The following is a 24,940-nucleotide window of genomic DNA, read 5'->3' on the forward strand; positions in this document are numbered from 1 at the left end:
AGGATGAATTGTATAAAAGGGACGGGTTGCACCTTAATAAGCGGGACACCAGCATTCTGGCAGGCAGGTTTGCCTCTGCAACATGGGTGTGTTTAGACTAAGTAGTGGAGGGGAGGGGACGAACTGGAAACGTAAGGATGGAAATAAAGGGAAAGTGAGAATAAGAAAAGTTAAGAATGACAGCAGAATCAACAGAGCAGAAAGCTCAAGAAGGGATCGTACAGTATGGCCAAGTGATAAAGGAACTGATATGGGAGGTGAGGGGAGTAATGAATTAAAAGTATTGTATATGAATGCACGGAGTATAAGAGATAAAGTGGATGAGCTTGAGGCTCAGTTGGAAATTGGTAAGTATGATGTTGTGGGAATAACAGAGACATGGCTGCAAGAGGACAGGGCCTGGGAAATGAATATTCAAGGTATATGTCCTATCGAAAGGACAGACTGATGGGCAGAGGGGGTGGGGTGGCTCTGTTGGTGAGGAATGATATTCAGTCCCTTGCGAGGGGGGCATAGAATCAGGAGACGTGGAGTCAGTATGGATAAAACTGAGAAATTCTAAGGGTAGAAAGACCCTAATGGGAGTTATCTACAGGCCCCCAAACAGTAGTCTGGATGTAGGGTGTAAGTTGAATCAAGAGTTAAAATTGGCATGTCGCAAAGGTAATGTTACAGTTGTTATGGGGGATTTCAACATGCAGGTAGACTGGAGGAATCAGGTTGGTACTGGACCCCAAGAAAGGGAGTTTGTGGAGTCCCTCCGAGATGGATTCTTAGAACAGCTTGTACTGGAGCCTACCAGAGAGAACGCAATTTTAGATTTAGTGTTGAGCAATGAACCGGATTTGATCAGGGACCTCGAGGTAAAGGAGCCATTAGGAAGTAGTGACCATAATATGATAAGTTTTAATCTACAATTTGAGAGGGAGAAGGGAAACTCGGAAGTGTCAGTATTTCAGTTGAACAAAGGGAACTATGGTGCTATGAGGGAGGAGCTGGCCAAAGTTCAATGGAACAATACCCTAGCAGGGATGACAGTGGAACAGGAATGGCAAGTGTTTCTGGGAATAATGTGGAAGGTGCAGGATCAGTTCATTCCAAACAGGAAGAAAGATCCTAAGGGGAGTAAGGGGAGGCCGTGGCTGACAAGGGAAGTAATGGACAGCATAAAAATAAAAGAGAAGAAGTATAACATAGCAAAGATGAGTGGGAAGCTGGAGGATTGAGAATCTTTTAAAGAGCAACAGAAGGTAACTAAAAGGGCAATACGTGGAGAAAAAATGAGGTACGAAGGTAAACTAGCCAAGAATATAAAGGAGGATAGTAAAAGCTTCTTTAGGTATGTGAAAAGGAAAAAAATAGTTAAGACCAAAATTGGGCCCTTGAAGACAGAAGCAGGTGAATTTATTATGGGGAACAAGGAAATGGCAGACGAGTTGAACAGGTACTTTGGATCTGTCTCCACTAGGGAAGACACAAACATTCTCCCAGATGTAATAGTGGCCAAAAGACCTAGGGTAATGGATGAATTGAAGGAAATTTATATTAGACAGAAAATGGTGTTGGATAGGCTGTTGGGTTTGAAGGCTGATAAGTCCCCGGGACCTGATGGTCTGCATCCCAGGGTACTGAAGGAGATGGCTTTAGAAATCATGGATGCATTAGTAATCATTTTCCATTGCTCTATAGATTCAGGATCAGTTCCTGTGGATTGGAGGGTGGCTAATGTTGTCCCTCTCTTCAAGAAGGGAGGAAGAGAGAAAACGGAATTATAGACCGGTTAGCCTGACGTCGGTGGTGGGAAAGATGCTGGAGTCAATTATAAAAGATGAAATTACGACACATCTGGATAGTAGTAACAGGATTGGTCCAAGTCAGCATGGATTTACGAAGGGGAAATCGTGCTTGACTAATCTTCTGGAATTTTTTGAGGATGTAACCTATGAAAATGGACAAGGGAGAGCCAGTGGATGTAGTGTACCTGGACTTTCAGAAAGCCTTTGATAAAGTCCCACATAGAAGATTAGTGGGCAAAATTAGGGCACATGGTATTGGGGGCAGAGTACTGAAATGGATTGAAAATTGGCTGGCTGACAGAAAACAAAGAGTAGCGATTAACGGGTCCCTTTCGGAATGGCAGGCGGTGACCAGTGGGGTACCGCAGGGTTCAGTGCTGGGACCGCAGCTGTTTACAATATATATTAATGATTTAGATGAAGGAATTAAAAGTAACATTAGCAAATTTACAGATGACACAAAGCTGGGAGGCAGTGTGAAATGTGAGGAGGATGTTATGAGAATGCAGTGTGACTTGGACAGGTTGGGTGAGTGGGCAGATGCATGGCAGATGCAGTTTAATGTGGATAAATGTGAGGTTATCCACTTTGGTGGTAAGAACGGGAAGGCAGATTATTATCTAAATGGAGTCAAGTTAGGAAAAGGGGAAGCACAACGAGATCTAGGTGTTCTTCTGCATCAGTCACTGAAAGCAAGCATGCAAGTACAGCAGGCAGTGAAAAAAGCTAATGGCATGCTGGCCTTTATAACAAGGGGAATTGAGTATAAGAGCAAAGAGGTCCTTCTGCAACTGTACAGGGCCCTGGTGAGACCACACCTGGAGAACTGTGTACAGTTTTGGTCTCCAAATTAGAGGAAGGACATTCTTGCTATTGAGGGAGTGCAGCGTAGGTTCACAAGGTTAATTCCCGGGATGACGGGACTGTCATATGTTGAAAGATTGGAGCAGCTGGGCTTGTATACTCTGGAATTTAGAAGGCTGAGAGGGGATCTTATTGAAACATATAAGATTATTAAGGGATTGGACACGCTGCAGGCAGGAATCATGTTCCCGCTGATGGGTGAGTCCAGAACCAGAGGCCACAGTTTAAGAATTAGGGGTAGGCCATTTAGAACGGAGTTGAGGAAAAACTTTTTCACCCAGAGAGTGGTGGATATATGGAATGCTCTGCCCCAGAAGGCTGTGGAGGCCAAGTCTCTGGATGCTTTCAAGAAAGAGATGGATAGAGCTCTTATAGATAGCGGTGTCAAAGGTTATGGGGATAAGGCAGGAACTGGATACTGATAGTGGATGATCAGCCATGATCACAGTGAATGGCGGTGCTGACTCGAAGGGCCAAATGGCCTACTCCTGCACCTATTGTCTATTGTCTATTGTCTATTGTCTGTTTCTCTGGTGGGTTAAGCTGGGGGAGTGAGACTAATTAGATTGCTCATACATAGAACAGACACAGAGTTAATGGGGCAAATTCTCCAGGAATCATTATGTGATAATGTGATTCATTAATTTACTTGCCAAGCTGAAATTATAGGTTTGAAAGCAGAGGGTTTTTTTTTGCTGGGCTGTGTTATTGAGTAGAGAAACAATTTATAAGTTGTTTATTTATAGATGGATTACTCCCTGTATTTGACAACATGGTGTAAGTAGTTTGTTCATCTACATCATGAGATAATATGACAATCTTTCTGCTGGCTGCTTTAATACACATAGCAGTAGCTGAGGCTGTCACCTTTTTACTGAATGTAATGACTAAGTGGAGAGCTCCAAAATCATAATAAAAGCAATTAACTGAAATATATTCATTTTATCTTTCTTCCAGCTTTCAAAATAATAATTATAGAATGCTGCAGCTGACAAATAGGCCCTTCAGTCCATCTAGTCCATAAAACCCTAAGACCTTAAGATATAGGAGCAGAAGTAGGATATTCGGCCCATCAAGTCTTCTCCGCCATTCAATCATGGGCTGATCCAATTCTTCCAGTCATCCCCACTCCCCTGCTTTCACCCCATACCCTTTAATGCCCTGGCTAATCAAGAACCTATCTATCTCAGCCTTAAAGACACCCAATGACTTGGCCTCCACAGCTGCTCTTGGCAACAAATTCCACAGATTTACCACCCTCTGACTCAGGAAATTTCACCGCATCTCTGTTCTAAATGGACGTCCTTCAACCCTGAAGTCGTGCCCTCTCGTCCTGGGTGAACTAAAAAGCCGCTATGCCTATTATGTTTTTAATAATCTGCCAACTTCAGATATTAATCCTATTCCCAGTATAAAATCCTCAACAATGATACTAATTCTACATTTCTGCATATTTATGTACATTATATAATATACCATATAAATCATATATTATCATAGCAGTTTATCTGTCATAATGCTGCATCTTCATAGAGAAACAGAATATGCTAGAATTCTCAGGAAGCATCTGTGCAAAGAGTAACAGTTAACATTTGAATTGAATTGAATAGACTTTTTTACTTACATCCTTTGCATACTTGAGGAGTAAAACTCCTTATGTTACTCTTCCATCTAAATGTGCAATGTGCAATTCATAGTAATTTGTAATAAATAGTATGTACAACAGGACAGTCAATATAGCATAGAAATACAATTGTATTGGCGTGAATTAATCAGTCTGATGGCCTGCTGGAAGAAGCTGTCCAAGAGCATGTTGGTCCTGGCTTTTATGCTGTGATACCACTTTCCAGACGGCAGCAGCTGGAACAGATTGTGGTTGGGGTGACTTGGGTTCCCAATGATCTTTCGGGCCCTTTTTATACACCTGTCTCTGTAAATATCCTGAATAGTGGGAAGTTCACATCTACAGATGCGCTGGGCTGTCCACACCACTCTCTGCAGAGTCCTGCGACTGAGGGAAGTACAGTTCCCATACCAGGCAGTGATGCAGCCAGTCAGGATGCTCTCAATTGTGACCCTGTAGAAAGCCCTTAGGATCTGGGGACCCATACCAAACTTCTTCAACCGTCTGAGGTGAAAGAGGCACACGTGTAGGTACAGACCACATGAGATCCCAGTGATGTGTATCCCGAGGAACTTAAAGCTGTTCACCCTCTCAACCCCAGATCCACTGATGTCAATAAGGATTAGCCTATCTCCATTCCTCCTGTAGTCTGCAACCAGCTCTGTTGATTTTGCAACATTGAGGGAGAGGTTGTTTTCTTGACACCACTGTGTCAGGGTGATGACTTCTTCTCCGTAGGCTGCCTCATTATTATTTGAGATTAGGCCAATCAATCTAGTATCATCAGCAAATTTAATTAGCAGATTGGAGCTGTGGGTGGCAACACAGTCATGGGTGTACAGAGAGTAAAGGAGGGGGCTTAGGACACAGCCCTGAGGGGCACCTGTGTGGAGGATCAGAGGGGCAGAGGTGAGGGAGCCCACTGTTACCACCTGCCAGCAATCTGACAGGAAGTCCAGGATCCAGCTGCACAAGGCAGGGTGAAGGCCAAGATCTCTGAGCTTCTTGTCAAGCCTGGAGGGAATTATGGTGTTGAATGCTGAACTGTAATCCAAGAACAGCATTCTCACATAAGCATCCTTCTTCTCCAGATGGGTAAGGATGGTGTGTAGTGCTGTGGCTATTCTGTCATCTGTCGATTGGTTGTGTCAGTAGGTGAATTGTAGGGGGTCGAGTGTGGGTAGTGGCATGCTGCAGATGTAGTCCTTGACCAGCCTCTCAAAGCATTTGCTTATTATAGAGGTGAGTGCGGCAGGACTCCAGTCATTCAGACACGTTACCCTGGTCTATTTGCGTACAGGGACAATAGTGGATGTTTTGAAGCAGGAGGGCACTCTACACTAAGAGAAGGAGAGATTAAAATATCAGTAAATACATCTGCCAGTTGTGCCATGCACATCCTGAGTACCCGCCCTGGAATGCTGTCCAGTCCCGCAGTCTTGCGACTGTCCACTCAGTGGAAACACCTGCGTGCTTCAGCTTCAGAAATGACCAAGGTGCAGGTCACTTTGGCGGCTGTCCTCGGTGGCTCAATGTTGGCAACATCAAACTGAGAGTAAAAAAGATTTAGCTCATCTGGGAGAGAGGGAGTAATGTTGCCAACACCACTGTGCTTAGCTTTGAAGCTTTGGTTAGCAGACGTTGCCATAAACTGCTTGCCATAAGTCATTTCAGCTCCATGACTTTCCCATCGAACCAATAAGAGCAATCAATATTTTGGGGAATCACCATATGCAATAACATTAACTGAGAACATTGAATATAGTACAGTACAGCACAGAAACAGGCCCTTCGGCCCACAATGTTGTGCCGAATCAATAAAGGCATATAAGTACAATGGCTACAGAAGCAGATCAGAGGATGAGTATCTTACATCCTTATGTGCTTTTTAGATGGCATGCCATAATCTGGCATGGTGCCAGAGGACTGGAAAATTCCAAATGTCACACCACTCTTTAAGAAAGGAGGAAGGCAGCTGGAAGGAAAGTATAGGTTAGTTAGCCTGACCTCAGTGATTGGGAAGATGTTGGAGTCAATTGTTAAGGATGAGGTTATGGAGTACTTGGTGACACAAGATAAGATAGGACAAAGTCAGCATTGTTTCCTGAAGGGAAAATCTTGCCTGACGAGTCCATTAGAATTCTTTCAGGAGATTACAAGTAGGATAGATAAAGGGGATGCAGTGAATGTTGTATATTTGGACTTTCAGAAGGCCTTTGACAAGGTGCCACACATGAGGCTGCTTACCAAGTTAAGAACCCATGGTATTACACAGGAAAGTTACTGGCATGGTTAGAACATTGGCTGATGTGTAGGATGCAGCGAGTGGGAATAAAAGGATCCTTTTCTGTTTGGCTGTCACTAACTAATGGTGTTCCGCAGGGGTTGGTGATGGGACTGCTTTTTATACTGTATATCAATGATTTAGGTGAAGGAATGGATGGCTTTGTTAGCAGGTTTGCAGATGATATGAAGATTGGTAGAGGGGCAGGTTGTGTTGGGGAAACAGGTAGGCTGCAGAAGGACTTAGACAGATTAGAAGAATGGGCAAGAGAGTGACAAATGAAATACCATGTTGGAAAATGATTGGTCATGCACTTTGGTAGAAGAATTAAATGTGCAGACTATTTTCTAAATGGGAGAAAATCCAAAAATCTGACATGCAAAGGGACTTGGGAGTCTTTGTGCAGAGTACTCTAAAGTTTAACTTACAATTAGAGTTGGTGCTGAGGAAAGTAAATGCAATGTTAGGATTCAAAGGTTTCAAAGGTACACTTAATGTCAGAGAAGTGTATACAATAAACATCCTGAAATGCTTTTTCTTCACAACCATCCACAAAAACAGAGGAGTGCCCCAAAGAATGAATGGCAGTTAAATGTTAGAACCCCAAAGTCCCCTCCCTCCCATGCATAAGCGGCAGCAAGCAACAATCACCCCTCCCCCACCAGCAAGTAAAAGTATCGGCACCCACCACCAAGCACTCAAGCATGAGCAAAGCAACAGCAAAGACACAGTCTTGCAGTTACCCCAAAGGCAACATTTCACTCAGTCTTTGACATACCACAGGCTCTCTCTCTCCCTAATAAGGGAGAAAGCGGTGTCTCCGTTATCACAGCGAGCAGGAAGACATAACAAACAACTCACTGGTTTAGGATGTTAAAAGTTGCTGTTTTCGAGTTCTGTGCCCATAGATCTGAGCACACAGCCGTAGATATTCGGACTCCCCTGATGACATACGTGTCTCCTGCCGTGACACTGACCCTCAATCCGCCCATCTCCAGAGACCCCGAGATCCTAGGCTTCCAAAGCCAAGCCAGACTCTCGGCCGAACCTTTGGTGTGCCAAACAACGTCGTCCAGTTATGAAACCCAAGACTGGGTCCCATTCCCGCAAAGAACCATAGTCAGCATGTAACTCCAGGTCAGGGTCTTCAAAAGAACCCTGAAAGGGAAAAATAAATATATTAAAGATGGAAATAGAGCTGTTCCCGAAGATGCAAACAAAGGAGTCGCCGTTTAGCACCATCATCACTCTGCTCTGCCTCCATATCTTCATTTCAAGAGGTCTAGAATACAAGAGCAAAGATGTGATGCTGAGGCTTTATAAGGCACTGGTGAGGCCTCACCTTGAGTACTATGAACAGTTTTGGGCTCCTCATCTAAGAAAAGGTGTGCTGGCATTGGAGAGGGTCCAGAGGCGGTTCACAAGATGATTCCAGGAATGAAAGGCTTATCATCCGAGGAACATTTGATGGCTCTGGGATTGTACTCACTGGAATTTAGAAGGATGAGAAGGGATATCATTGAAATCTTTTGAATGTTGAAAGGTTGAAAGGCCTAGACAGAGTAGCTCTGGAAAGCATGTTTCCCAAGGTGGGGGAGTCTAGTTTAAGAGGACACAGCCTCAGGATAGAGGAATGTCCATTTAAAGCAAAGATGTGAAGAAATTTCTTTAGCCAGAGGGTGGTGAATTTGCGGAATTTGTTACCACAGGCAGCTGTGTAGGCCAGGTCGTTGCATGTATTTAAGGCAGAGATTGATGGGCTCTTGAAGGGAGAAGGCCGGGGAATGGGGTTGACGAGGGGAGAAAAGGATCAGCCACGATTAAATGGTGGAGCAGTCTCGATGGGCCAAAAGGTCTAATTCTGCTACTATGTCTTATGGTCTTATGGCCTTTGTATTTCATATATTTCAGCCACTCTCATTATTAAACTAAAGTTTCCTAATTTTAAAAAAATGAAAAAATTTTCATTTAGATTGTTCAGTAATTTTCAGTCACGATTATAACTGTGAGCAATGGTGTTACAGAGCACCTTCAGTGAATGTGGAGAGGATGTTTCCAATAGTCAGGGAGTCTACGACCAGAGGGCCTGACCTCAGAATACAGGGATATCCATTTAGAACAGAGGTGAAGAGGCATTCCCTTAGCCAGAGGGTGGTGAACCTGTGGAATTCATTGACACAGATGGCTGTGGAGGCCAGGTCATTTTTAAAGCAGAGGTTGATAGGTTAGAAACATAGAAACATAGAAAACCTACAGCACAATACAGGCCCTTCAGCCCACAAAACTGTGCCGAAAATGTCCTTACCTTAGAAATTACCTAGGGTTACCCATAGCCCTCTATTTTTCTAAGCTCCATGTACCTATCCAGTCTCTTAAAAGATCCTATCTTTTCCGCATCCACCACCGTCACTAGCAGCCCATTTCACGCTCTCACCACTCTCTGCATAAAAAACTTAACCCTGACGTCTCCTCTGTACCTACTTCCTAGCACCTTAAAACTGTGCCCTTTCGCACTAGCCATTTTAGTACTTGGAAAAAGGCTCTGACTATCCACACAATCAATGATTTTTCTCATCTTGTACACTGCTATCAGGTCATCTCTCTTCCTCTGCCGCTCCAAAGAGAAAAGGCCAAGTTCACCCAACCTATTCTTATAAGACATGCTCCCCAATCCAGGCAACATCCTTGTAAATCTCCTCTACACCCTTTCTATAGTTTCCACATCCTTTCTGTAGAGAGGCGACCAGAACCAAGCACAGTACTCCAAGTGGGGTCTGACCAAGGTCCTATATAGCTGCAACATTACCTCTCGGCTCTTAAACTCAGTCCCACGATTGATGAAGGCCAATGCACCATACGCCTTCTTAACCAAAGGTTCTTGATTAGTAAGAGTAAGAGGAACTCAGCAGGACAGGCAGTGTCTATGGAGAGGGATAAATAGTTGACGTTTCAGGCAAAGAACCTTCTTCAGGATCTACCTGACCTGATGAGTTTTCCTCCAACATTTTGTGTGTGTTACTCTGGACTTCCAGCATCTGCAGAATCCCTTGTGATTAGGATTTAAAATGGTGTCCTGTCTGTCTCCTCCCTGTGGGCAATGAGATAAAGAAGTGATATTGTGGGGGTCTGTGTAAGGTTAATTATTGTCACCCAGGAGAGTCAATCTGGGAAGAAAATATCCTGCTTTACCACAGGTTCTCTACAACAACATGGTTTTTTTACTATCTCAGGGTAGTATCTGGTGACATACTCACACTTTGATAACAAATTTACTTTGTATTTTGATGTTAGTGGCCTACATTGAAGGCTGGTTACCTTCAGCAAGTTGATTGAGCTGGGAACAGCAAAATCAACAAAAAAATGTCAGCATTGATTTCAATAAAGTACTAGTTGTTTAATAGTTCTGACCTAATTAGATTTGATTTCTTTCTATTTCATAAACATGATTTTTGGCCAAGAATGCAAATGTGCTAAGCACTGTGCATGTTTGCCCATGGACCCTCTGCAGATGGCACATTAAACAGCTCAAGCCGTTTCGCAGGTGCTCCCTCTGTTCAGTAATAAACCCTTGCTGGCAGGAAACAATGACCAATACTGAGGTCTTTGAAAGTGTAAAAATAACTGGCCTCAAGCATACAGTGTTAGAAATACAGGGTGGAACAGACTTGTCATCAGAATGGAGGATTGTAATCTCCCAGGAAGAAAGCTGAGACAAGGTCAGCAATACAAGTTCAAAGGTCATAGTAAATTTATTATCAAAATGCATATATATTCTATTTGTGTGTGGTGCGATACGGTAGCATCATGGTTGAGTTATTGGACAAGTATCCTATGGCTTTATCAATCTTAGTTGGAGAATTTACTTTCAAGTAATTAAATGCATCAGGAGTAAGAAACTGAGTGTGAAATTTTGCATTGTTGTAAAAACTAATGTACTTTAGGAAAGAAAATTTTCCATCCTTATCCATCAGACTAAACGTTAAATGTTAGAATGGACAGACACTGAGAAGGAAAGTAACTTTGAAGGCTATGCTTATAAACAAATAGTATTTGTTAATATTTCCACTTCACCTGTGAATCTCAAATTATGTTTTTAACAAACAATTTAAGCTAGTAAGATATAACGGTCCATTGATAGGTATATTTTTCCCTTTAAACAGAGAGCAACATTTAAGGCAAAGTGTAAACTTTTTTATTAGCTCTTTGAGGTTATTTCAGAATCAAAATCAGGTTTATTATCACAGACATATGTTGTAAAATGTGTTCTTTTGTGGCAGCAGAACAGTGTAGTACATAAAATTTACTGTAAATTACCAAGAAATATAAAATAAATAAATAAACAGATAAGTAGTGCAAAAAGAGAAAAAGTAGTGATGTGGTATTCATGGACCATTCAGAAATCTGAGGCAGAAGGGAAGTAGTTGTCCCTAAAGCATTTAAACATTAATTTAATTGTAGACACAAGAGATTCAAAAGCTTAGTTCCTCCAGCAATTTGTGTGTGTATCTCTGGATACTGGTGGGGATGATGGCAGAGCAGAGGTGGCTGAAGTTCCTGGGAATAGTTCACAAAGCACAGGACAGATACGTCCCACAGAAGAAGTTGTTCTTAAATGGCAGGGGTAGACAACCGTGGCTGACAAGGTAAGGGCATAAAAGAAAGTACTAGAACATAGAATAGTACAGCACAGTACAGGCACTTCGGTCCACATTGTTGTGCCGACCCTCAAACCCTGGCTGTCATATAACCATCCACCTTAAATTCCTCCATATACCTGTCTAGTAGTCTCTTAAATTTCACTAGTGTATCTGCCTCCACCACTGACTCAGGCAGTGTATTCCAAGCACCAACCACTCTCTGAGTAAAAAACCTTCCTCTAATATCCCCCTTGAACTTCCCACCCCCTAGCTTAAAGCCATGTCTCCTTGTATTGAGCAGTGGTGCCCTGGGGAAGGGGCGCTGGCTATCCACTCTATCTATTCCTCTTAATATCTTGTATACCTCTATCATGTCTCCTCTCATCCTCCTTCTCTCCAAAGAGTAAAGCCCTAGCTCCCTTAATCTCTGATCATAATGCATACTCTCTAAACCAGGCAGCATCCTGGTAAATCTCCTCTGTATCCTTTCCAATGCTTCCACATCCTTCCTATAATCAGGCGACCAGAACTGGACACAGTACTCGAAGTGTGGCTTAACCAGAGTTTTATACAGCTGCACCATTACCTCGCGACTCTTAAACTCTATCCCTCGACTTATGAAAGCTAACACCCCATAAGCTTTCTGAACTACCCTACCTACCTGTGAGGCAACTTTCAGGGATCTGTGGACGTGTACCCCCAGATCCCTCTGCTCCTCCACACTACCAAGCATCCTGCCATTTACTTTGTACTCTGCCTTGGAGTTTGTCCTTCCAAAGTGTACCACCTCACACTTCTCCAGGTTGAACTCCATCTGCCACTTCTCAGCCCATATAAGATAACAAAAGTGAGTGGGAAGTTCTATTTTAACTTCAATCCACCGGTCTTGTTTCTAAAATGCATCAGGCTTGTTTAGATGTTCCTTTGAACCTTTTGAATAGAACTTTTTGGCTGCAATGAGCAAAGGCATGTTTGGAGAAAAAAGGGTGCAAAATTTCATGAAAAGGACCCCTCTCCAACTGTTAAGCACTGGGGTGGATCGATCATGCTTTGGACTTGTGTTGCAGCCAGTAGCACGGGGAAAATTTACTGGTAGAGGGAAGAATGAATTCAATTAAATACCAGCAAAATTCTGTAAGCAAACGTCACTGCGTCTGTAAAAAAGCCGAAGATGAAAAGAGGATGGCTTCTACAACAAGATAATGAACCTGAACACACCTCAAAATCCACAATGGACTACCTCAAGAGGCGCAAGCTGAAGGTTTTGCCATGGCCCTCACAGTCCCCTGACTTAAACGTCATCAAGAATCTGTGGATAGACCTCAAAAGAGCAGTGCATGCAAGACGGCCCAAGAATTTCACAGAACTAGAAGCCTTTTGCAAGGAAGAATGGGTGAAAATCCCCCAAACAAGAATTGGAAGACTCTTAGCTGCCTACAAAAAGTGTTTACAAGCTGTGATACTTGCCAAAGGGGGTGTTACTAAGTACCGCCATGCAGGGTGCCCAAACTGTTGCTTTGGGCCCTTTTCCTTTTTTGTTATTTTCAAACTGTAAAAGGTGGAAATAAAAAAGTTTTCTTGCTTAAAATATTGAAGAAATGTGTCATCTTTAACCTTATGCCTTTTGGAAATCAGTTCATCTTTTACTCGCTTAGCTATTCACAGTAACAGAAATTTTGACCAGGGGTGCCAAAACTTTTGCATGCCACTGTAGTTACCTGCCTTTTTGAACAGTGGCATGATATTCACCATCTTCCAATCCACCGGGACCTGCCCAGGGTCCAGAGATTTTTGGTAAATTATCACCAAAGCTTCTACTAAAATCTCTGCTATTTCTTTCAGTATCCTGGGATGCATTCCATCAGGACCAGGGTACTTGTCTATCTTTAGCCCCCCCGGCCCCCAAGTTTGCTCAGCACTACCTCTTTAGTGATGGCTATTGTACCGAGGTCTTCACCACCCATGGCATCCATATCATCTCTGTTTGGCATGTTAGACATGTCCTCCACTATAAAGACTGACACAAACTAATCATTCAAAGCCTCGGCCATTTCCTTATTACCCGTATCAATTCCCCTTTCTCGTCCTCAAAGGGACCTGCATTCACTTTGGCCACCTTTTTCTGCTTTATATAATCATACAAACATTTACAATTCGTTTTTATATTTTGTGCTAGTTTATTTTCATAATCTATTTTCCATTTCTTTATTGCTCACTTAGTGGTTCTTTATTACTTTTTAAAGTATTTGCAATCTTCCAGTTTCCCAATACTTTTGGCAAGTTTGTACACATGATCTTTTAGTTTGATGCCTTCCTTTACTTTCTTAGTTATCCATGGCTAGCTCTCCCCACCCTTACTGTCCTTTCTTTTAACTGGAATATACTTCTTTCGGGCACCGTGAAAAATCTCTTTGAAAATCTTCCACTGTTCCTCAACTGTTCCACCATCTAGCCTGTGTTCCCAATCTACACTAACCAAATCCAATGGAGAAAGGGAGACCTCTTCGCCAAGCATCTACATTCCAATCTCCACCCCCTCCTTTCACCATTTCCCACCCCCTTGTCCCTCTTTCATGTTATCTCCTTGCCCGCCCATCGCCTCCCTCTGGTGCTCCTCCCCCTCCCTTTCTTTTTCTTCCATGGCCTCTGTCTCTTTCACCAATCAACTTCCTTAGCTCTTTGCTTCATCCCTCCCCCACCAAGTTTCACCTATCGTCTGGCATTTCTCTCTCCCCTCCCCCCACCTTTCAAATCTACTCCTCAGCTTTTCTTCTCCTGTCTTGCCAAAAGGTTTCGGCCCAAAACGTAAAGTGTTCTTTTTTCCATTAATGCTGCCTGGCCTGCTGAGTTCCTCCAGCATTCTGTGTGTGTTGCTCCAATTTCTAGTATCTGCAGATGTTCTCTTGTTTGCCTCAGATATTTCTCGATTTATTACCTGTGCCATTGTAATGTTATTGGCCGATAAAAAACTCAGACCAGTGATTTTTCCCCCTAACTATTCCTAATCTCTATCCAGATGGATTCAACATTCTGCTCCTTAAATCTTATATTGTCATTCACTATCATCCTGATCTCATCCTTAATTAAGAGCGCTACACCACCTCCCTTACCTTCCTGCTTATCATTCTGTATTACCTGATATCCTTAGATATTTTAAATCCAATCCTCTCCACCCTGCAACAACATCTCTGTAATGGCTGCTAAATCGTACCCCTATAAGCTGATTTGTGCCACAAGTTCACAGAGTTCGTTACGAATAGGATGGGCATTCAGATAAAGTGCTCTTGCACTCATTGTGCCTTCAAATTCTTTTCTGCACTTCACCCTTACTCTTCTCCTTTTTACCTTTTGCTTTTACTTTATCTTTTATCCACACTTTTCTTTTTTACTTTATATGCTCCAATTTGTTGAACTCACCCTGCTGCTATTTAGTTTAAAGCCCTATCCACAACACTAGTTATGTGATTCTCTAGGATCCAGGTCCTCTCACGGTTCAGGTGGAGCCCATCCCAATGGTTCAGCTTCCTCCTTCCCCAATACTGGTGCCACTTTCCCAGAATTGGCCAAGTCATTGGGTGTATTTAAGGCAGAAATTGATAGGTATCTGTGTAGCCAGGGCATCAAAGGTTATGGTGAGAAGGCGGGGGAGTGGGATTAAATGGGAGAATGGATTAGCTCATGATAAAATGGCGGAGCAGACTCGATGGGCTGAATGGCCGACTTCTGCTCCTTTGTCTTATGGTCTTATGGAATTCAAAGCCACTTCTCCCACTCCAAGTCTTGAGCCATGCATTTAACTCTGTAATCTTCTTAACCCTGTGCCAATTTGCACGTGGCTCAGGTAGTAATTCAGAGATTACCCATCATTTTGGTTCTGCTTTTTTAAATTAATCCCTAGCTGCTCAAATTCCCTCAGTAGAACCTCTTTCTTTGTCCTACCTATGTAATTGATACCCACATGGACCATGACAACTGGATCTTTCCCATTCCACTGCAAATTCCTCTGCAGGTCAGATAAGATGTCCTGAACCCAGCATCAGGTAAGCCCGCTCTATCCCTGCAACAGAGAACTTCATCTATTCCCCTGCCTATACTATCCCCAATTACCACTCCATTTCTCTTCTCTCCCCCTTTTGAATGGCTCTCTAACTCCTGGACTTTTCACAGACAGGTGCCTGAAGTTTATAGAGAATGGTGCAAAAAAACAAAAAAAAACATTCAATGAGTGACAGTTCTGTGAGCAAGAACGCCTTGAGAGAGGTCAGGAGAGAGTGGCCAGACTGGTTCAAGCTGACAGGAAGGCAACAATAACTCAAATAGCCACACTTTATAACAGTGGTGTGCAGAAGAGCATCTTGAATGCACATCTCATCTAACCTTGAAGTGATGGTCTACAGCAGCAGAAGGCCATGAATATGCACTCAGTGGCTACGTTATTAGATACAGGAGGTACCTAAATAAAGTGGCCATTGAGTGTATATTAGAAGAATAAATTTTTGCATGAAAAATGTTGTTTACTATATGCTACTAACTTAAAGCCATTGTTTCCTTTAGTTAAACTTGAAAACTTTATGTTAAAAAGTAGAGGTTGATAGGTTTTTGTTTAGTAAGAGTTTTTAAGAGTAGTAAATGTAGTAAGAGTGATTAGTAAGATTAGTAAAATGGGGTTGAGAGGGATAATAAGACAACCATGATAGAATGGAGGAGCAGACTCCATGAGCCAAATGGCCTAATTCTGCTCCTATGATTTATGCTCTTATAGTTAAAAGCAATCTTGGTGCCCATAAGCCTAAGCATTAAAACTCTTATGAGACTAATAACAACAGGAAAATTTAGTGAAATAATAGAATATATCAGAATAAAATTGGACCTCAGCCTGAAACATCGACTCTTTATTCTTCTCTATTGGTATGCCCGACCTGCTGTTCCTCCAGCATTTTGTGTGTGTTGCTCCAGATTTCCAGCATCTGCAGAATCTTGTGTTAATAGTATAAGAGAATTTCATGAAATATTTGATGTTCTGTGGGCTGTATCCTTACTCTGTGCATTGGGTCATTGGTACGTTTTCTAATTTTAGAGGCAAGTTAAAAGAATGTTGGAGGAGAATGGAAACTTTAATGGAACAGAGAAACAAAGTGGAAGAAGATATTCAAGAGCAAGAAACTGTCAACAATATGTAAGCGATATGTCTGAGATTTACTTTATAATTTCACAACTATAGAAATCATTTCTCTAACATCTTGTTTGGTGGATATCTTAGTGTATCAAATCATGAAGAATATAGATAGAGTGAACGCACTCAGTCTCTTTCCCAGGGTTGGGGAATCAAATACTAGAAGGCATAGGTTTAAGATTAGAGAGGAGGGCATTAGCAGCGGACCAATTGACTCACATGGAGAGGGAGAGAGAGAGAGAGAGAGAGAGCTTCGCACAGGTCAAGGAGAAGCACTTTAAAAATAACCATTTCGCAAGGCTCGCCACATTAGCGGCAGACCAATCGATTCACAGAGAAAGAGACAGCTTCCTACAGGTCGAGAGTAGATTTTAAAAGAGGAGCGTTTCGCGGGGTTCAGTGTATTAGTAGCAAACCAATTGATTCGTGATTCATTAGTAAAGCAGGGTCAAGGCAGAGCAGCTATTGTGTGAGTGGACCAGTGTAGGAGCAGGAACTTGAGGCTTTGGCTCAAGAGGCTTCAGTGGGGAGGCACAGGTAAGTAGCAATTATGGCTGTTGTAGTGGTTGAATAAAAAGTTTCTAAATTACAGCTAATTAAATAATGTAGGGATGATGCAGGATCAGGTGATGTGCTGTAGCTGCATGATGTGGGAGCTAGTGGACCCCATTGTGGTTTCTGGTGACCACATCTGCAGCAAGTGTTGGCTGCTCGAGGAAACCAGGCTCAAAGTTGATAACCTGGAATCTGAGCTTCAAACACTGCGGCACATCAGGGAGGGGGAGAGTTACGTGGATTCTCTGTTTTAGAAGGTAGTCACACCCATTAGATTAGCTGCCTCAAATTTGGTCTGTGGTCAAGAACAAGAGGATGTGACTGCAAGTGAGGTGGGGAGTGGGATCCAATAGACAGTACTGGAGGAGCCTCAGCCCTTGAGCTTGTCCAACAGGTCTAGATTCTTGCTCCCTGTGTGGATGAGAGTGGGGCTCTAGGAAGGATGAGCAACCTAACTGTGGCACTGTAGTTCAGGGAGCCATTCAAGAGGGGAGAGAGAAAAGAAATGTAGTGTTAATTGGGGATAGTATAGTCAGGGGAATAGACAGAGTTCTCTGTCGCGAGGATAGAGCATTCCAAAGGCTGTGTTGCCTGCGTAGTGCCTGGGTTCGGAAGATCTTATCTGACCTGCAGAGGAATTTTCAGCAGGAAGGAAAAGATCCAATTGTCGTGGTCCATGTGGGTACCAACGACATAAGTAGAATGAGGACGGAGGTTCTGCTGAGGGAATTTGAACATATAGGGACGAAATTAAAAAGCAGAATGAAAAAGATGCTAATCTCTGGAGTAATACCTGAACCACATGCAAATTGGCATAGGGTCAAGAAGATTAGAGAGTTAAATGTGTGGCTCAAGAATTGGTGTGGGAGGAGTGGGTTTGAATTCATGGGGAATTGGCACCAGTATTGGGGAAGAAGGGGGCTGTACCAGTGGGACGGGCTCCACCCGAACCGTGATGGGACCTGGATCCTAACAAATCGCATAATTAGTGCTGTGGATAGGGCTTTAACTCAATCGTTTGGGATGGGGGGTGTATAGCAGATTGGAGAAATATGAATAAAGTAAAAGAGAAAAGTGTGGATAAAGATAAAGAGAAAGCAAAAGATAAAAAAGAGAAAAGTAAGAGTGGGGTAAAGAAAAGTCGTGCAAAAGGGAAAAGGATTGCAAGGTTTTAAAAGCACAGTGATTGTAAGAGCACTTTATCTGAATGCCCGTAGTATTCGAAATATGGTCAGTGAACTTGTGGCACAAATCAGTACAAAGGGGTATAATTTAATGGTCATTACAGAAATGTGGTTACAGTGTGGAGAGGAGTGGGAATTAAATATCCAAGGATATCAGGTAATATAGGAGGGCGGGCAGAAAGGTAAGGGTGGTGGGGTAGCGTTCTTAACATAACGGCGGCTCAGGCAATAAACAGAGTAATATCTGAGGCATGTAAGAATGGAACAGCAATTAACATGGGGGATTTTAACTTGCATATAGATTGGGTGAATCAAGTTGGTCGAGGCAGTCTTGTGGAGGACTTCATAGAATGCATCCATGATGGCTTTGTTAAACAGCATGTTACTGAATCTACAAGGGAACGCGCTATCTTAGGTCTGGTCCTGTGCAATGAGATAGGTAAAATTAATGATCTTGTAGTTAGGGATCCTCTTGGAAAGAGTGATCATAGTATGACTAAGTTTCTCATACAAACGGAAGGTGTCATAGTTCGATAGAAAACCTGTGTATTATGCCTAAGCAATAGAGACTACAATGGGATAAAGGAGGATTTGGTTAGTGTAGACTGGGAATACAGGCTATATGGTAGGACAGTTGAGGAACAGTGGAAGACTTTCAAAGAGATTTCTCATGGTGCTCAACAAAAGTATATTCCAGTTAAAAGCAAGGACAGTAAGGGTGGGGAGAGCCAGCCTTGGATAACTAATGAAATAAAGGAAGGCATCAAACTAAAAGCTCATGCATACAAAGTCACCAAGTATAGTGGGAAACTGGAAGATTGGGAGGACTTTAAAAAGCAACAAAAAACCACTAAGTGAGCAATAACTTAGGGACGAGGTCCAGCACCTGGCCGCGTGGTGTGCCGATAACAACCTGGCCCTTAACACCCAGAAGACCAAGGAAATTATTGTGGACTTCAGGCATGCTAGGAGCCACACTCATGACCCCATCTACATCAACGGAGCTGTAATGGAGTGTGTATCAAGCTTCAAATTCCTTGGTGTCCACATTTCCGATGATCTCACCTGGTCCCTGAACTCCTCCATCCTGATCAAAAAGGCACAACAGCGCCTTTATTTCCTGTGGAGCATCAAGAAAGCTCACCTCTGTCCCAGGATACTGATGGACTTTTACCGCTGTACCATTGAGAGCATACTCACCAACTGCACCTCAGGCAATTGCCCCGTATCAGACTGCAAAGCACTCCAGCGTGTGGTGAAAACTGCCCAGCGAATTATCGGCACCCAATTGCCCGCCATTGAGAACATCTACCATAAACGGGGTAGGCGCTACAGGAGCCTCCGCTCCCGCATCAGCACACTCAGGAAGAGCTTCTTCCCTGAGGCTGTGACCCTGCTGAACCTCACATCACAGCGCTAAGCAGTATTGCACCCATATTGGACTGTCTCAGTACTTTTACATTTGTATGCTGTAGCACTTACTTTTTATTCACAGTTAATTTGTAAATAATACTATTCTTTTGCACTTCTGGTCAGACGCTAATTGCATTTCATTGGCTTTGTATCTGTACTCGGCACAATAACAATAAAGTTGAATCTAATCTAATCTAATAAAGAAAGGGAAGATAAATTATGAAAATAAACTGGCAAAATTATTAAAATGGATAGTAAAAGTTTTCATAATTATATAAAGCGGAAAAGGGTAGCTAAAGTGAACTTAGGTCCCTCGGAGGATGAGAAGGGGGAATTGATATTGGGTAATAAGGAAATAGCAGAGACTTTGAATGACTATTTTGTGTCGTTCTTCACAGTGAAGGACATGTCCAAAATGTCAAAGGGAGATATTATGGATGCAATGGGAGGTGAGGAGCTTGATACAATAGCTATCACTAAAAAGGTGGTGCTGAGCAAACTTGTGGGCCTGAAGGTGGATAAATCTCCTGGTCCTGATGGAATGCACCCCAGGGTACCAAAAGAACTGGCAGAAGGTGATAATTTATCAAAATTCTCTGGATTCTGGGCAGGTCCCAGTGGATTGGAAGATGGCAAATGTCATGCCACTGTTCAAAAAAAAATGTAGGCAAAACGCAGGTAGCTATAGGCCAGTTAGTTTAATATCTGTAGTTGGGAAAATGCTTGAAGCTATCATTAAAGAAAAAATAGCGAGGCATCTGGAAAGAAGTGGATCCATCAGACAGACACAGCATGGATTCAGTAAAGACAGGTCCTGTTTGACAGACTTACTGGAGTTCTTTGAGAATATAACAAGTGCAGTGGATAGAGGGGAACAGATAGACGTTATCTACTTGGATTTCCAGAAGGCATTCGATAAGGTGCAGCATAAAAGACTTATCCATAAGATAAAAAAACATAGAAATATAGAAAAACTACAGCACAATACAGGCCCTTCGGCCCTCAATGCTGTGCCACACATGTACTTACTTTAGAAATTACCTAGGGTTACCCATAGCCCTCTATTTTTTCTAAGCTCCATATACCTATCCAGGAGTCTCTTAAAAGACCCTATCGTATCCGCCTCCACCACCATTGCTGGCAGCCCATTCCATGCGCTCACCAAACTTACCCCTGACGCCTCTTCTGTACCTTCTTCCAAGCACCTTAAAACTGTGCCCTCTCATATTAGCATAGTGTTAGCGTAGGGATGCATAGAGTTGGGGGTGATGTATTAGCATGGATAGAGGATTAGTTAACTAATAGAAAGCAGAAAGTTGGGATACATGGGTGTTAACTCTGGTTGGCAATCAGTAGTGAGTGGTGTGCCACAAGGGTCGATACTGGGCCCGCAACTTTTCACGATATACATTAACAATCTGGAAGAGGGGACCGAGTGCAGTGTATCTAAGATTGCTGACGATGCTAAATTAAATGGAAAAGCAAATTGTGCAGAGGATACAGAGAGTCTGTGGAGAGATATAGATAGGTTAAGTGCTGGCAGATGGAGTACAATGTTGGTAAATGCAAGGTCACTTGCTTTGGAAGAAAAAATGGAAGCTCAGATTAGTACTTAAATGGTAAAAGATTGCAGCATGCTGCTGTGCAGAACGACTGGAGAGTGCTTGTACATGAATCGCAAAAGGTTGGTTTGAAGGTGCAGCAGGCTATCAATAAGGCAAGTGGAATGTTGGGTTTCATTGCTAGAGGGATTGAATTTAAGAGAAGGGAGGTTATGCTGCAACTGTACTGGATACTGTTGAGGCCGCACTTGGAGTACTGTGTACATTTCTGGTTGCCTTATTTGAGGAAGGATATACAGGGTTTGGAAGAGGTACAAAGGAGGTTCACCGGGTTGATTCCAGAGATGACGGGGTTAGACTATGAGGAGAGATTGAGTTGCCTGGGACTGTACTCACTGGAATTCAGAAGAATGAGAGGAAATCTTATAGAAACATATAAAATTATGAAAGGGATCGATAAGGTAGAGGCAGGCAAGTTGCTTCCACTGATAGGTGAGACTAGAGCTAGGGGATATAGCCTCAAGATTTGGGGGAGTAGATTTAGGATGAAGATGAGGAGGATTTGCTTTTCCCAGAGGGTGGTGAATCTGTGGAATTCTCTGCCCAATGGAGCAGTGAAGGCTACCTCAGTAAAAATATTTTAGACAAATTTGGATAGATTTTTGCATAGTAGGGGAATTAAAGGTTATGGAGAAAAGGCAGGTAGGTGGAGCTGAGTCCATGGCCAGATCAGCCATGACCTTACTGAATGGCGGAGCAGGCTCGATGGGCCAGATGGCCTACTCCTCCTCCGATTTCATAGAAACATAGAAAATAGGTGCAGGAGTAGGCCATTCGGCCCTTCGAGCCTGCACCGCCATTTATTATGATCATGGCTGATCATCCAACTCAGAACCCAGCCTTCCCTCCATACCCCCTGACCCCTGTAGCCACAAGGGCCATATCTAACTTCCTTTTAAACATAGCTAATGAACTGGCCTCAACAGTTTGCTGTGGCAGAGAATTCCACAGATTCACCACTCTCTGTGTGAAGAAGTTTTTCCTAACCTCGGTCCTAAAAGGCTTCCCCTCTATCCTCAAACTGTGACCCCTCGTTCTAGACCTCCCCAACATCGGGAACAATCTTCCTGCATCTAGCCTGTCCAATCCCTTTAGGATCTTATACGTTTCAATCAGATTTCTTATGACTTAATTTGTGGGGTGGGTTTTTTTTACAAAGGGTAGTATCTACTATACATGGAGTTTCTGCAGATGGTGGATATCTTGAGGAACATACACAAAATACTGGAGGAGCTTGGCAGGTCAGACAACATCTATGGAGAAGAACAAGCTGTCAATGTTCTTGACCTGAAACATTGTCAGCTCATTCCTTTCCATAGATGCTGCCCGACCTGCTGACTTCTCCAGCCTCACTGACTCATAGTGCCAGGGACCGCAGTTCAGTATTGATCTTAAGTGCTTTCTGTGTGGGTTTTAAACATTCTTCCCGTGACTATGTGGGATTCTTCCAGGTACTTTAGTTATGGAACGTAGAATAGTACAGCACAGGAACAGGTCCTTAAACCCAAGATGTTGTGCCAAACCAAATAAATGAATAACCAGGCAGCACACATCAAAGTTGCTGGTGAACGTAGCAGGTCAGGCAGCATCTCTAGGAAGAGGTGCAGTCAACGTTTCAGGCCGGGACCCTTCGTCAGGATGAAGGGTCCCGGCCTGAAACATCGACTGTACCTCTTCCTAGAGATGCTGCCCGCCCTGCTGCGTTCACCAGCAACTTTGATGTGTGCTGCTTGAATTTCCAGCATCTGCAGAATTCCTCGTGTTTGCATAAATGAATAAACTAATCCCTAATGTCCATATCCTTCTACTTTTCTGATAGTCATCTGCCTATCTAAACATTGCTTAAAAGCACCTAATGCATTGGGCTCTACCACCACCACAAGTAGCACCTTCCAGGCACCCACCACTCATTGTGTGAAAAAAACTTGCCTCTCTCATATCTTTTGAAATTACCCCACATCTCAAAGATGTACAGCTCTGTAGGTTAACCAGTTCCTCAAAATTGTCCCCAGTGTGTGGGTGCCTGGTAGAACCTAAAGAGAGAATAGCTTTATTTGTCAGGTGTACATCAAAACATCAAAAAATACAATGAAATGCATTGTTTTGTGTCATTGACCAATACAGTCCAAAGATACACTATGGGCAGCCCGCAAGTGTCACCATGCTTCCATCGCCAACATAGCATGCCCAAAAATTGCTAATCCATATATCTTTGCGGCCACTGCACAGGATCAGAAAAAGCTGCAGAAAATTGTAAACTCAGCCAATTCTATCATGGCACTAGCCTCCCCAGCATCAAGGACATCTTCAAAAGGCGATGCCTCAAGAAGGACCTCACTATTGACCCCCATCACCCAGGGCAGGCCCTTTCCTCATTGCTACCGTCAAGCAGGAGGTACAGGAGCCTTAGGAACAGCTTCTTCCCTTCTGCCATCAGATTTCTGAATGGACAATGAACCCATGAACACTACCGCACTACTTTTTTTGGTCTCCTTTGGCATTACTTACATAATTTACTTTAATTTTATATATATACCTTATTGTAATTTAGAGTGTTTTATTAAGTATTAGAATGTACTGCTGTTGCAAAACAACACATTTCACAATATATGTCAGTGATATTAAGACTGATTCTGAGCAGCTAGAAGAACCCAACGTGGTTATGGGGAGAACATGCAAAATCCTTACAGACAGTGACAGGAATCAAACCACAATTGGGGTTCACTGGCACTGTAAAGAAATGTTACTGTGCTGCCCCCTACGTGGGGTTGATGGGAATGTGACATTAAAATGAGTGACTGAGGGTCTGCACAGGCTCAATCTGCTGAAAGGCCGGTATCAACTCTGTGTCACTCCACACTATAACCAAACCAATTTTGTCCCATTATGATTGTATTGATCACTAATATTAATAATTTGTTCACTCAGGGCTGCTTTGTTTTGGCTTCGAGCACAACACAGACGGTTGTGTGAAGAGCTTCAAAAGGAGGAGAACATTCATTTAAAAACTGATTTGACATTGAAGGAGAAAGAGTAAGTGGTTGACTGAAGACAGAACATGGGTGTCTGAAAAGCAACAAAATGCACAGGCTAAAACCCTGAAATAAAAACAGAAACTGTTGGAAACACTCAGCAGGTCAGACAGCATTGATAAGGAGAGATCAGGACCCTCCGATGAAACATACAGAATGTTGGAAGCACTCAGCAGGTCAGGCAACATCAATGGAAGTGAATGAACAGTCAATGTTTCAGGCCGAGACCCTTCATTAGGAGTGGAAAGGAAGGGGGTAAGATGCCAGAATAAGCAGGTGTGGGAAGGGAAGGAGTACAAGCTAGGAGGTGATAAGCGAAGCCAGGCGGGTATGGGAGGGAGGATGAAGAAGCTGGGAGGTAATTGGTGGCAAAGGTAAAGGGCTGAAGAAGAAGAAATCCAATAGGAAAGGAGAGTGGACCTTGAGAAAAAGAGAAGGAAGGAGGGAACCAGGGGAGACGATATTCAGGTGAGGAGAAGAGGTAAGAAGCGAAAGTGGGGAATTGAGGAAGAGGGGAGGGGGAGTGGGAAAAAGTTCCCGGGTTAGAGAAATTGACATCATCAGGTTGGAGTCTACCTGGATGGAATATGAGGTGTTGCTCCTTCAATCTGAGAATAGCCTCATAGAAGCAAAAATGGAGACCATGGACTGACATATTGGAATGGGAATGAGGATAGGAATTAAAATGGTTGGCCACCTGAAATTCTGCTTTCTGCAGATGGAGCAAAAGTGTCATTAGGGCTTTGGCCAATCTAG

General features: G+C 43.0%; 1 protein-coding gene across 1 annotated transcript in view; it reads left to right on the forward strand.

Moving 5' to 3' along the window:
• cfap74 (cilia and flagella associated protein 74) overlaps positions 1-24,940 on the forward strand; it is a 355,344-nt gene that overhangs the window by 96,930 nt on the left and 233,474 nt on the right. The window contains exons 6-7 of the mRNA XM_063032843.1: positions 16,283-16,381; positions 24,081-24,185. Coding sequence (XP_062888913.1) covers positions 16,283-16,381; positions 24,081-24,185 — 204 coding nt within the window. The remainder of the gene's footprint in view (positions 1-16,282; positions 16,382-24,080; positions 24,186-24,940) is intronic.

Source organism: Mobula hypostoma, chromosome 25, assembly GCF_963921235.1.
Source record: "Mobula hypostoma chromosome 25, sMobHyp1.1, whole genome shotgun sequence".
Lineage (NCBI taxonomy): Eukaryota > Metazoa > Chordata > Chondrichthyes > Myliobatiformes > Myliobatidae > Mobula > Mobula hypostoma.